The sequence below is a fragment of the Carettochelys insculpta genome, chromosome 9 (genome assembly GCF_033958435.1).
Source record: "Carettochelys insculpta isolate YL-2023 chromosome 9, ASM3395843v1, whole genome shotgun sequence".
NCBI lineage: Eukaryota > Metazoa > Chordata > Testudines > Carettochelyidae > Carettochelys > Carettochelys insculpta.
The window spans coordinates 29139896-29153460 of record NC_134145.1 but is presented as its reverse complement, the minus strand read 5'-3'; the positions used below and the strand labels follow the sequence as shown (position 1 = coordinate 29153460).

Here is a 13565-nt window from a genome sequence, read left to right as displayed (position 1 = left end):
CTGCTACTTTATTTAGTCTCCCGTTCACTTTTGTTTGAGTGCAGTCCCTACCATGAGTCTCTCTTGGAACAATGCAATAGATCCATTTGAAACACAAGGCTTATTACATACTTAGTAGAATACAGTCATGTGTCAGTGATTATAAGGAAATACATTTCTCTTATGGGTTCATTCCAGTTTTTCTCCAGTGTTGTCCAACATGTAGACACAAAGATGGCAACTTCTTTTGATAGCTGAATAACATCCAGATACATGATGTTAGTGATATTAGGGCAGCAGCAGCCTGGTTAACAGATGACCACCGCATGCCTGAGGAGAACAGCAGTTTGAACTAGAATGGATTACTTGGATAGGCTGATATCTGCTCTTGCCACTCTAGATATAAATTAGAATTGCGTTTTTTCTATTACGATATGCGTTTTTTCACGTACAATATATGCCCTCACTGTGGAGAATGAAGAGGGGACTGAGTGTAACAGAGTTCTTTCTCATTCCTATGGTGGCAACACTTGTTTAACGCAATTTTTTAAACTACTTATTTAGGCCCCAAGCCTGTAGTAGGAACTGATGATTAGGATCTTATCTCATCACATGAGAATCCAAGTGAGCAGAAGGGTTAACAACTGTTAACATGCTGTTAACAACACTGGGGCTTTAATAACAATCTGTTTCATTTTTAAGTATTTAATGGGTTGGGAGAGCCCAGTTTTCAACATGGAACATATCTAATGCAGTTTGGTTATCCCCTCCTGGTTACTGCCTGCTGCTGTGTTGCTTCCTAAATTCAGTACCAGTTTTCAGTATTCTGATACTGCGGCTTATCCTGGCCTGCACTGTACCTAGGTTGACCTGATGTCCTGTTTTTGAAGGTATTGTCTCATATTTATGTCCTTCTGTGGGTATCATCACTTATCCTGAAAAATGGACCAGGTGTCCCATATTTCTTTGGAGGAAAGGGTCAAAATTCAAAATGATCTGTACAAATTGGAGAAATGGTCTGAAGTAAACAGGATGAAGTTTAATAAAGATAAATGCAAAGCGCTCCACTTAGGAAGGAACAATCAGTTTCACACATACAGAATGGGAAGCAACTGTCTCGAAAGGGATATGGCGGAAAGGGATCTAGGGGTTATAATGGACCACAAGCTAAATATGAGTCAACAGTGTGATGCTGTTGCAAAAAAAGCAAACATGTTTCCAGGATGCATTAACAGGTGTGTTGTAAGCAAGACACAAGAAGTCATTCTTCCGCTCTACTCTGCGCTGGTTAGGCCTCAGTTGGATTATTGTGTCCAGTTCTGGGCACCACATTTCAAGAAAGATGTGGAGAAATTGGAAAGGGTCCAGAAAAGAGCAACAAGAACGATCAAAGGTTTAGAGAACATGACCGATGAAGAAAGGCTGAAAGAATTGGGCTTGTTTAGTTTGCAAAAAAAAGAAGATTGAGAGGGGACATGATAGCGGTTTTCAGGTATCTAAAAGGGTGTCATAAGGAGGAGGGAGAAAACTTGTTCTTCTTGGCCTCTGAGGATAGAACAAGAAGCAATGGGCTTAAACTGCAGCACAGGGGGTTTAGGTTGGACATTAAGAAAAAGTTTTTAACTGTCAGGGTGGTCAAACACTGGAATGAATTGCCTAGGGAGGTTGTGGAATCTCCATCTCTGGAGATATTTAAGAACAGGTTAGATAAAAGTCTATCAGGGATGGTCTAGACAGTAGTTGGTCCTGCCATGAGGGTGGGGGCTGGACTCGATGACCTCTCAAGGTCCCTTCCAGTCCAAGTATTTTATGATTCTATGATATTTTCTGTGTTTGCCCCTCCCCACACTGGTGGTGGTTCTGCTACTGGTCAGATCTCTGCTCGCCAGCTACCCACCTACCACCAGGGAGCTGACAGGCCTAGGTGCTGACAACAGGGGTGAATGTGCAGGGCTGATGGTACAGTAAAGCTGCAGCACATGGGGTGAGCTGCTCCCCCTGCTGATCTGTCAGCGCAGCCCCTGCTGCATGTTGGCTCTTGTTTCCAGCCAGTGCTGGCTGTGTACTATGAGCTGTGGGGGTTGGTGTGTACAGGAAGTTGCCAGGGGTTTGCAGTTATGTGTCCCTTACATGTGCCTCCTCTCACTGTCCACTCTCTGCTTCGCCCCTTTGCTCCCTAGCCCAGCTTTTCTGCGCTTCTATAGACCCCTCCTGCAGATTCTCCCAGTTCTGTGAGAACCAGCTATGCTCAGCTCACCAACAGCCTGTCTGGCAGGCTCCTTCCTTCCCTCACTGCCTCTGGCTGGGCACCACCTCAGGAAACCTCAAGACCTTCCAGCCCAGAGAACTGGCCAGGATGAGCCAAGCCCTGAATGTGCCAAAGCCCTGAAAAGTGCTGGCACAGGGATGCCTCCCTGCCCCTCAGTTACACTCTGGAGTCGGGAGTGGAAAGTGATTTCCACCCCATTCACACCCAACCCTGTAGGTCCACAGCAGCCTCTTGGGCAGGGGCTTAGCACCCTCTTCACCCCTACCATGTCACACACTGGGTCCTTCCAGAAAGGAGCATGGGACTGGTCTGTCTTCTAGGTACCCTCCTCTGATGAGCCACCACTCTGGAGGAGTTCTCTGAGGACCCTGCATTCAGGTTCCCTGCTCCGTGATGCACAATGGATCCTTAGGGGCTTAACCCCATCCTGCCCCCAGTGTAGCTGGGGAACAGGAGGCAGCTGGGTTATGTCAGTGACAAGCAGCAGCCTGGAGCTGTTAGCTGCCTTTCAACACTGTGCCGGCAGGAAGGGACTAGCTGCATTCAGCCACAGTGTGGTGAGGGCTGGGGAAGGAGGAGCAATGAAGCTTTGCAAAGAAGTGGGCCAAGTCTAACCTGTCCCCTACCCCACCCAGCTGGAAGCAGCTCCCATCCCTTCCCTGCCACACAGTTCCAAAAGGTTGCTGTTGCCCACATTCTGGTGTGAACCTTGGGCAAAATCTGGGGAGGTGGCACATGACCCAGCATGTCTCTGCCCCACGTGTTGCCTTGGGAAGATCAAGTACTAGGAGCGATGGGTCCATCCCAGGGGTCCAGTCAGGCCTGGAGGGTGCTGAGTAGGGAGGGGAGGGGAGGGTCAGTTGGTCACTTCTCCTGTGTAAGAGAAGTGTACGGCTCTGTGTGTGTGTGTGTGTGTGTGTGTGTGTGTGTGTGTGTGTGTGTGAGAGAGAGAGAGAGAGAGAGAGAGAGAGAGAGAGAGAGAGAGAGAGAGACCTATTCCTGTGCGAGCACTAAAGCTTTAAAGATAAGAAGGGTAATAAAAATAACCCAACTACACAGTATGTCTTTTTAACAGGGGCCCTCAGTCAACTTGATGTTCGTTTGAACCTTGGTACTGCCCAGTTCTGATAGATTGCTGTTGAACTCACTTGAATATGAGTAACTTTATCAGAGGTCCTATACTCAGCATTGGGAAATATGGTTGCCCTAACAATGCCACATGCTATCATGCACTGCTTTGTGACAGGTTGCTCGCTAACAGATGCCATACACAGTGCTGTTATGAGTATTTCAGTATAAATGGGATTTAAATAAACTGTTCACAGGACAATCAATTATTCCCTCTTCCAGCTTTTACACGTTCATTCCAGGACTTGCATACATGCTTGGATTTTCTCAAAGGAAACAGAACAATCCTTCTCAACAGGCTACTCTGGTTGTGGCTCTTCCATCTCCAAGAATCTGTGATGTTGTTCTCAGGCTACCTGATGTAAGTATTTTACCTTTCTAAAAATAGCTTTGCCAGGGAAGTTAGCACTCATGAAATTGAAGGTTAAGAGTTTTGTCCTGACACACTAATATTTTTTCAGTTTATAGAAACAGGAATAAACTCCCATTCCATGTTCTTGGTGCTGTTACATAGTTTTGTCTCAGAATAAATGTATCTTGTAATTGGCTTTTTCCCTATTCAGTAAGTGAAATAGAGCTGCTCCACCACCAGCGTAACAACTACATAAACAAACAAATAATGAACAAAAACCATTCTCCGAGGGTTAGCTGCGTTAGTCTGTAGCTTCAACAGTAACAACCAGTCCTGTAACACCTTAAAGACTATTACATTTATTAGGTCATGAGCTTCTGTGGGTAAGATCTCCTTCTTCAGATGATCGGCCTGTGTACTCCACTCATCTAATAAAAATACCTGTCCAGCCTTCAGTGTTCTGCTTCCCCAAATCTCCATGAAGAATCCAGCATGCTTGGAATGCTGGCAAATCCAGCCTCTGGAGGGCCAAGAATGGGGAGAACAATTTACTGACAGATAATTTTCTACTAGTAACCCTTTTAAACTGATATAGATCCAGCTTAGGGCTTTCCTAATCATGACTTTGATAGTATAGACCAGGAAGATTTGTCTCTTGGTCCCAAGCCCTTTGGGCAAGTGGATGTCTGTGGTATACATGAGCTCCTTTAATGAACTTCAGAGCTAATCTACAGCACCTTCGTTATTCCAGAGACTTCACATGTGTCATATATGCAGTCATTTTGTAGTGTAGATGAATAGGGTCTTCCATGCCTCTTCAATTGCAACCCAAATGTATTTCAATCAGTGAAAGGCAAATGCATGACTCAGACCCTTTTGAATATTACCATGGAAATATTGGCATTTTTGGAAATTCGGCATATTTTGTGTCCATATTCCCTTTCAGCTCACAATTTATGACAAAGAGGTTAGCCTTCCACTGCCATTCCCTATGGATCCACATATATCACCTTCAGAGCTGACGTATACTGCTTGGAATTTCTTCACTAAAATACCAACCTCAGTTATTGAGAATCTCAAAGGTCAGTAATTCATCATCTTCAAAGGTACAAACTCTACAGACTGTCAATATCCTTATTTTTCTTCTTTACTTGAAATTTACATTTATTAAAAAATAAACTGAAATGCAAACAAAGCGTTTACGTCTATAATCAAAGTGTGCAAACTTACACAGGTGTAAATAAGCACAGAATTTGGCTCAATGCACATACACTACAAATGTCTAAAAATATTCAAATCCAGGTTAAGTTTGAGTCTGCCCCTTGATGGCAATGAAAAACACATATTTGCTGAAATTTGCACATATTACTTTGTGCCACGCCCATTATCACTTTAGAATCTGAGATGAAATTCAACTGTAATATATGACCAAGATTTTCAAGTGCCCCGTCATTTTGAGTGCCTCAGTGTTTGGGCAATCAGTTTTAGGCTATGTCTACACTAGGGAAAGTAAGTCAATTGCAGATGCACAATTCTAGCTATGGCAATTGTGTAGCTAGAATTGATGTGTCTGCAATTGACTCACCTGGCCATCCTCATTGAAGAAAGTCAATGGGAGAGCTTCTCCTCTTGGACTCCCTTACTCCTCATATTTCATGAGCCGTAAAGGGGTTTGATGATGAACTCTGATAGGTTGACTTTTGTGCATCCCTATCAGACATATGGGTAGCCATAGCTTTATTCTTCTTAAAGGGCACCCAAAATCACTTTGGCAAATTTTGGTCATAATTGAGTAATGAAGTATTAAGGCCCGAGTCATGCAAGCCTTTCTCAGGTGAAATTTTTGACGAAAAGGCCAAATTATGCTCTGGCGTAAGTGCCACAATTCAGCTGAAGGCTATAGATTTATATCATAGCTGAATTCACATCACATCAAGGCCAAGTACATAGGATTGCACCAGAGCATGAAAAAGCAGAATTTATCTCACAGTGTTTGTACTGGTCATATTTTTACCCATGCCACCCGAGTCAATCTAAAACTCTTCAGTACAATGGGCTTCAAATTTATGCGGGTTTAGGCAACAGCAAATTAAAAACAATTACTACATTGGAATGTCTAAAATGGAAAAAGCTCACTAATGGTTGGCTTTTTTTTCCAGGTCGTTGTTCAGTCTCTCAAAATATGATCACAACATTCGATGAAGTTGAATTTAACTACTCAATGCCTGCAAATTGCTACCATGTCTTGGCTCAAGATTGTAGCCCAGAGCTGAAATTCCTGGTGATGATGAAGAAAGTGGAAGAGTCTCCTGACCTGAAAGCAATCAATGTCAAACTTGCCAGTCAGTAAGTAATTCTGGAGGTTGTTGCAATTAGATGCTAAAATGAACACAAAGGAATTTGAGGACTAGAGGGTTAATGGGATTGGTAATGGCAGAAGGCTCACCCAATGCTTTTGAAGTCAATGGGTGGACACCCAGAGCTTGACACTAGTTAGTCACTTTTTTAAATGAAGCAGAGGTTTGTACGAATTAAAAATCTTGACCACCTGACAGCTGTTCATTAAATTATGAGAAATTAGTTTTCTCAGCCCAGTTCTTAGGGAGCAGGTACAAGTAGCGCAATTATATAAGTTAGCATCCTGCTTGACATTCTTAGCAGGCAGAACATGGACTGAATACAGATGGAAACTGGACTACTTTATGATACAGGAGAGTTATCCTTTATTTCCTTGAAATGTAGGTGGTCTCCCCTAGCTGAGGTATAAGTTGGAGCAGCATAGGGAAGCTTTCTGTCTGCTGTACCTGTTTTGTGGCAAAATAACAGGTTGCAGGCTCCAAGGCTGTTGGTCTAGCACCTTTTGCAGTCGGGAACTTATCTGCAACTGTGGAGCTTTTTTTCCATTCTCTAGTTATTTCATGCATCCTGGAACCCCCGCCCCCCACCTCCATCCCCAACCACCTCCCTATTCTTCTGGGCACTGACTCTGTGTATTTATTTGCAGAGCACTGGGTGCTGTCCAAGTTTCTCTGCTCACTATCCCCATACATTGTCTTCATTTTACACCTTTCACCTGCATTTCAGTTCCTGTTTTTATAATGCTTTGTCCCAAATAATCATTTGTTTTATGGGTCTTCTGGACTCTTTTTGATCAGGGAACTTTATGTTAGGTGGGTTCTGCTTCCCTCTCCATAGAATTCAGACAGGCTAACACCTTTCAGGGATGGTGTACTCATTTGTTAACTTTTGAAAAAAAAACCTCAATTTTTTACTGATCAAGTGATAATTTAATAGGGACAGCATTTTTTTTTATTTTGCAATTCTTGTTAAAATTTTTATTTGTATCATTATCAATAGTGTGACATGATTGCTAAAATATTTTTGGAAATTAACCTATTTAAGGTAAATGTAAAGTCTAAATATAATTTTAAGACATATTATTCCAGGGGAATCTACTACAATTCACATTTATTTTCTGATAATTTGAGACAATAATTTTGCCACAGAGAATCCAATTCTTCTGTGGAATATGGAGCACCATCAACTCACTTTAATTATTATTATTGTAGGAGTGTTTTTTATCTCCAACCAAGTGCTGGGATGCATCACTTAAGGGTAATAAATGAACACAGGATCCTGTAGGGTTAGAGCTACAGTGTTTACAAACTGTGAGAAGCATGCCTTAACTCAATTTGATCTGTTTTTGAAGTGAGATTGACATGTACCCTTCAAATGGACGCATCCAGCTGATGATCAATGGTGTTCAAACCCCAGCAGAGAATCTCCCACACACTTCTAATTCTGGTAGGTGATACAGCATTTTTTTTATATTGCATTTAATCTTTCCTGCTATGTATTTGAAGAAGAAAGAGGCAACATTACACTCAGGCAGGTCAGCCCCATAAATGTTGTAGCAATAGTTTAATTAAAACCCAACAGTATTATCAGACTCATGGCTGGGAAATAACAGCATGGTTCTGCAGACTTCTCTTCAGCACTACTTAAGAATTGTCTCGGCGGTATAATGGGGGCCAGGCAGACCATGACAGAGCAATGTACAGGGTAGCTTGTGCACCCTTTGCATGCCATGGTGTGATTCTTTGCATTGGCTCCACATAGGATATTGTGGAGGGCAGCAAAAAAGTTAGGCTAAGAGCAGGGAGAGTGGGGCTGCATAACCTTGCACCAATAATAGGTTTTTCCATTTACTTAGCAACTCCAGAAAAACAAAAATGAGGTTTGGGCAAAATGAAACATTTCATTCAACTCAAGATGAAAAGGTTTCAAGCATTTGTAAATGTTTTTTGATATTTTTAATAAAATTTGAAGAATTTGGTTCAAAAAGTCTTTTTATACTAAACCTTCACTTTAAAATGCTGAAACTAGACTAGTGGTCATTTTAACTGTGCCCCATTCCTGTTCCTGCATGCCTGCACCCTAGGCAATTGGCACGATCTGAGCCCATATTTTTGTTATAGTTTCTAATATTTATGAGTGTGTTATGTATTTGAAGCAAATAATGGCTCACTGAAATAGTTAAAATGCATTGCACTGGTGTTTGAAAAAATTGCTTTCCACAAATGATGTTAAAAATTGTTTCTTCTTTCTGTGTAATGCAGCAAGAACAATGTTAGGGGATGTCATTTCTTTCCACAACCAATTGTCAGCGTGATAGGAATTGTTCAGTTTGACTGTATTCATTGTGTATTCTATAAACAGCTGTTCTAAAATTGATTTAATATGTAATCACTATGGTGGTATGCCCTGATCCTGCAGTCAGATCTCCTGGCAAAAACCCTCATTGGATCTGCTTGCAGAATCAGAGCCATTTTTTGGCACTTTTACTTCACTGGGGCTTTGCAAACAACAGGGGGGAGAGATAGCTCAGTGATTTGAGCACTGGCCTGCTAAACCCAGGGTTGTAAGCTCCATCCTTGGGGAGGCCATTTAGGGACTGGGGCAAATAGATGCCAGGGATGGTGCTCAGCCCTGCCAAGAGGGTAGGGGACCAGACTAGATGACCTCCAGAGGTCCCTTCCAGTCCTAGGAGATGTGCATATCTCCCTCAAATCCTGATTTGCAAATCAGGATCAGAGTTTTAAGGACTTGCCCAATTAAGAGCCTGCTCCAAATGCCACTGAAGTCAAAACTTTTACTTAAGAGGGAGTTGGACCAGGCTCTAAAACAGTGGTGTCCAAAAGGAATGCACTGAGCCAGGTGCCACCCATCCCAGCCAGTCACCACTCCCCCACCCCAGATTACTCATGAACCTGCCCTGGGCTGGAGCGGCACCACATGAGCTGCCACCTCATGAGCCACACGGGAGCACAGCTGGTGCCTGCCAGAGCCAGAGGAGCCACCACTGCCACCATGCGCTTGCCCCACCATGCAGTGGGGGGCACATGCATGGTGCAAACAGAGAAGTGCCTTGTGTGTGTGGCTGCGCTGAGATGCACTTTGCCACACTGCGCTGCCCCTTTCACATATGTGGGGAACAGGAAAGTGACCATCCGTCCCATATTAGGCAGGACAATCCCATACTTGGGGTGCCAAAACAGCACCCCTACTTATTTTTTAAAAGGGACTAATTGTCCCATATTTGGGCCCTCCCCCTGCTGACCTTTTCCACCCGCAGCTGCACAGGTGTAGCTGCTCACAGGAGAGCACGTAGGTCACACCCCGAGCCTCGGGGAAGTAGGGGAATCATGGGCAGCTGCCGCTTCCCTGGGGCTCCTAGGGTGGGCCAATGGCTGCTGCTTCCCCAGGCTCCCAGGGAGGGCTGGCGACTGCTGCCTCTTTCCCGGCTCCCTGAGGCTTGGGGGAGCTGGGTTGAACCACCCTTCCCCCTCATATCTCCCTGTCCTGTATTTGGCGCAGGGAGATACGGTTGCCCTGCTTACTGGACACCCTTGCTCTAAAAGACTGACCTTTGCCTTTCATTTTGCTGTTATGTTGCAGACGCATATATGCTAATCAGCAGGGAGAAGACAGGTTTGTCACTAAAAGCCCCAGAGTATGGCATAGATAAACTGTATTACGATGGACACACACTTAAGGTACAGTACTTTTTCACAGCTAGTGTTTTTATTTTTGTAATAGAGACACTTAAACTTACACTTCCTTTGCTTTTCTGAAGGTCCAAGTTGGTTTCTGGATGACTGGAAAAACGTGCGGTATTTGTGGAAAATATGATGGTGAGAGTAAACAGAAATATCAGATGCCCAGCGGATACGCAGCTAAAGATGAAGTGAGCTTTGGCCATTCCTGGATTCTCTCAGAAGAGCCGTGTGCTGGAGGTATGAAGATTCTAAAATATATTAGTGCTGTTACCATGACTACAAAGTGAATAGCTATAAGACACGTATGTCCAGTGCTGAATTCAAGCTCTGAAGCAAAGGTGAACAAATGAGTACCTGACAACCTGCCGTCAGTGCATGCTTTCATTATTGAAGTGATCAGCATTCACATGTAAAAGAAAGTACATTTTCCTGAGATTGGTAGTTTGTTGCAAGGTCTTCTGGTGTTACATTGTTATACCAGGTTAGTTTGTATGACGCAACTACATGAGGGATGTGTGTGTGGTAAATCCTGTTACAGTAAGAGCTTTTTATATGGCTTATTTGGCATATAGGGGTACTGGTAAGTGAAAATTTCTGGTTAACTAAGAGGGGAAGAGTTTGGGTGTAGGAGAGGGCTCAAAGCAGGGGAGGAGTTCCAGGGTGCTGGATTTGCGGGTTACTTACTGCCAGTGGCTCCCTGTCCCCGCTATTTGTAGGTGGATGCAGGGCTAGGCTGCTCTGAGTACTGTCTCCGACTAAGCGAGGGCTCTGCAGCTCCCATTGTGCAGGAACTGTGGCCAATGGGAGCTGCAGGAGCAGCACCTTCTGGCAGAGGCAGTGTGTGGGGTCTCCTATCACACGTCCACCTAGGAACATCAGGGAATGGCTGCCACTGACAGGGGAGCTGCCTGAGGCAAGTGACCCTTGGATCCAGCACTCCAAAACCCCACCCATACCCCAGTCTCCTGCCCTGAGCTCCTCCTGTACCCAAACTCATTCCCAGAGCCTACGTCTTGCATCCCCTCTGCACCCCAACTCCATACCTCCTCCCACACGCTGATCCCCTCATGGCTGCTCCTCTGCCTAGGAGCAACAGGGACATGACACTGCTTCCAGGGAACCATGCAAAGCTAGGTAGGGAGCCTGCCAGCCGTGCACCACCTGAACTATAGACTGGACTTTCGTTGAAGAAGGAAATGCTGGTTTATAGAGCTCTCCAGTTGGTATAGGGTTGGATCAAGCAAATTTTACTGTTTAATTGAAAAAGTGACTTTTCTAATAGGTAAGAATTAGTAAATTCCTATGAGAAACTGATCTTCTTTGAAGGCTGTCCTTTTTTTGGCACACCTTTATTGCTGATTTGTATTCTGTTACTTTCTTGCTTTCATCATCCAACAAAAATAAAAAAGTTTCTCTCAATTGCACCAAACTGATAAGGAGCTAGAGAGGGCCAACATTTTAACAGGTGTGGGGGGCACATGATTTTTCCATGATGTACAAAAAATATTAGTAACTACATGCCTGTAAGAAGTCAGAATGCCCTCTCTGGCCAAAGGGGATATAATGGAAGAACAGGAATGTGATTATACCAAATTAGAGCAGCACAAAGTCAGTCCACAGCAGATGTGGCAGCCCACCAGGGTTAGTCGCTGTGGGCCACTGCTGCTAAATTGACCTGTCTCCGCAGGTATCAGGTGATCACAGCTCTCATTGGCTGTGGATTGCTGTTTGCAGCCAATGGGAATGGCAGGAAGTGGTGTGGACTGATGGCCCAATCAGGGATTAACCCTGGCAGACAAGATCTGGCTGGTATTTGCTCACCCCAGTCCACCTGCCAGGAGCTGGTCAGGCATGTGCATCATGCTTGCACAAAAGAGCAACCTTACCACGTAAAGGATAACCCTTTCCCTGAGCTGTCTTGTCCTGTGACTACAGAATGCCTCTTGTTACAGACATGCAATTATTGTCCCTTTGGCATTCCTCAAGGCAGGATTTAGTGACTGATTTTCCTCTCTTTGAAATCAATGGTAAAACTTCCATCAACTTCACTGGGAACAAATGTATTATATTATTTATCACTGACCTACTTTGAGCTCTCTGATGTCATTAATTCATCAATGTAATACTCAGTTGTAGTTCGGGAAACGTATATAGTTTCTAGAAGGATCTTTTAAATGCTAATGATTTGACTTCTTGTAGGTTGTAAACTGCAGCGCACACTCATCAAAATTGAGAAGCCAGTTGGTTTTGAAAAAGTGGCCTCAAAATGCTATTCAGTAGAGCCAATTTTGCGCTGTGTGAAAGGATGTTCAGCAGTCGGAACTGCTCCTGTCTTTGTTGGGTTCCATTGTGTGCCAGCTGGTAAGTCAAAACTTCCATACCTTTTCTGGGGGTGTATCATGCACCTTTAATTGGTAGATTCTGTTAAAACTTAGCTTCCCCTACCCACCAGTAATGGGAGAAAGTGCACCAGTCAGGCTACAGGTTCCTGTGACAATGTTACTCATGCTTTTCAAACAGCTTACAAAGAACCTTCAGTACCAGGAAGAGAGGATGTAGTATTTCTAATGTAAAGAAAGCCCAAAATACTGCTAAATCCTAAATTTTGGAAGAAAAAACCAGTAAAGTCTACTTGCACAAAAATGTTATTTCAATGTGAGTAAGGATAGCATAAGCTACCCCAAATAATGAAAAGTGTACTGTCTTTAACAAAAGCCGCCAAATAATGATGCCTGTTAAAATAAGCTTGATCCTGAAGTCTTTCTGCCTTCAAAACTCTCAGTGGCTACAGTTACACTGGTGACAAAACTTGTGGAGCATCTACACACAAAATGCATTTTGTCAACAGAAACTGTTGACAAAAAACCTGCGCAGATGCTCCAAGGAGCCCTTTTGTCAACAGAGCGGATCAAAAGATTGATCTGCTTTTATGCGTAGGTGCAATCTGTGAACAGAAATTGTGTCGGAGCATCTCTTCTGACTGCAACTTCTGTGGACAGATCACCGCAGTGTAACTGTAGCCATTGAGTTCAGTGAGAGCTATGCATGCATTAAGACAGGTCCCTATAACTTTCTTTTAATATTACTTTGTCTTAGGGATGTGAGATGTTTGCTTTCCTTCTTTATGAAATCAAAATGCAGATTTTGAAACTGTATAATTGTGGATAATTCATTTGAATTAGCACACATCCTTCCTAGGAAGTACACAAATTGTCACATCACTTCTTTTCCCGCCCCCTCCTCCCCCCCGCAATTTTCTTATTTCAGATTCCACAACCAACTTTGGAGAAGACCGGATCAGGTTAGATCAGAAGTCAGAGGATTTGGAGAATGTAGTCGATGCTCATACAATGTGTTCCTGTGAACAACTACAGTGTGTAGCATGACACTAAATTTCACAGGGCTAGATAACTTGTCTTTGATGCAAGCATACTCATTCATGGTAATCATGGGCATGTTACTTTGCTTCAGACAGTGAAGAAAATACTGAATTATTTTATAAAATGATTTCTCAATGTAATATTTTAAGATTTTGAAAATAATTCTGGATCTCCTTAATAAATATTTGTACTTTAAAAGCAGTTGTTTGGGATTATTTTTGATTATACAGAACTATTTTGGGACAGAGAAATAAAACAGAGCATTATTACATTGGCCATCCATAGCCTTCAGCAGTCATTGAAAACTACATTTTGAAAAACTGTCTCCCAGGCCCAATCCTGCAGCCCAAGGGATTAGCACAGTGTTTCTCAATCAAGGTACACGTATCCTTGGGGGT

General features: G+C 43.4%; 1 protein-coding gene across 1 annotated transcript in view; it reads left to right on the top strand.

Moving 5' to 3' along the window:
• The window catches only part of LOC142017599 (vitellogenin-2-like), a 43252-nt gene extending 30079 nt beyond the window's left edge, over nt 1-13173 (top strand). Inside the window, exons 28-35 of the mRNA XM_075002636.1 lie at nt 3599-3737; nt 4675-4810; nt 5888-6074; nt 7438-7532; nt 9687-9784; nt 9865-10024; nt 11987-12148; nt 13055-13173. Coding sequence (XP_074858737.1) covers nt 3599-3737; nt 4675-4810; nt 5888-6074; nt 7438-7532; nt 9687-9784; nt 9865-10024; nt 11987-12148; nt 13055-13173 — 1096 coding nt within the window. The remainder of the gene's footprint in view (nt 1-3598; nt 3738-4674; nt 4811-5887; nt 6075-7437; nt 7533-9686; nt 9785-9864; nt 10025-11986; nt 12149-13054) is intronic.
• Nucleotides 13174-13565: the final 392 nt, after the last annotated feature.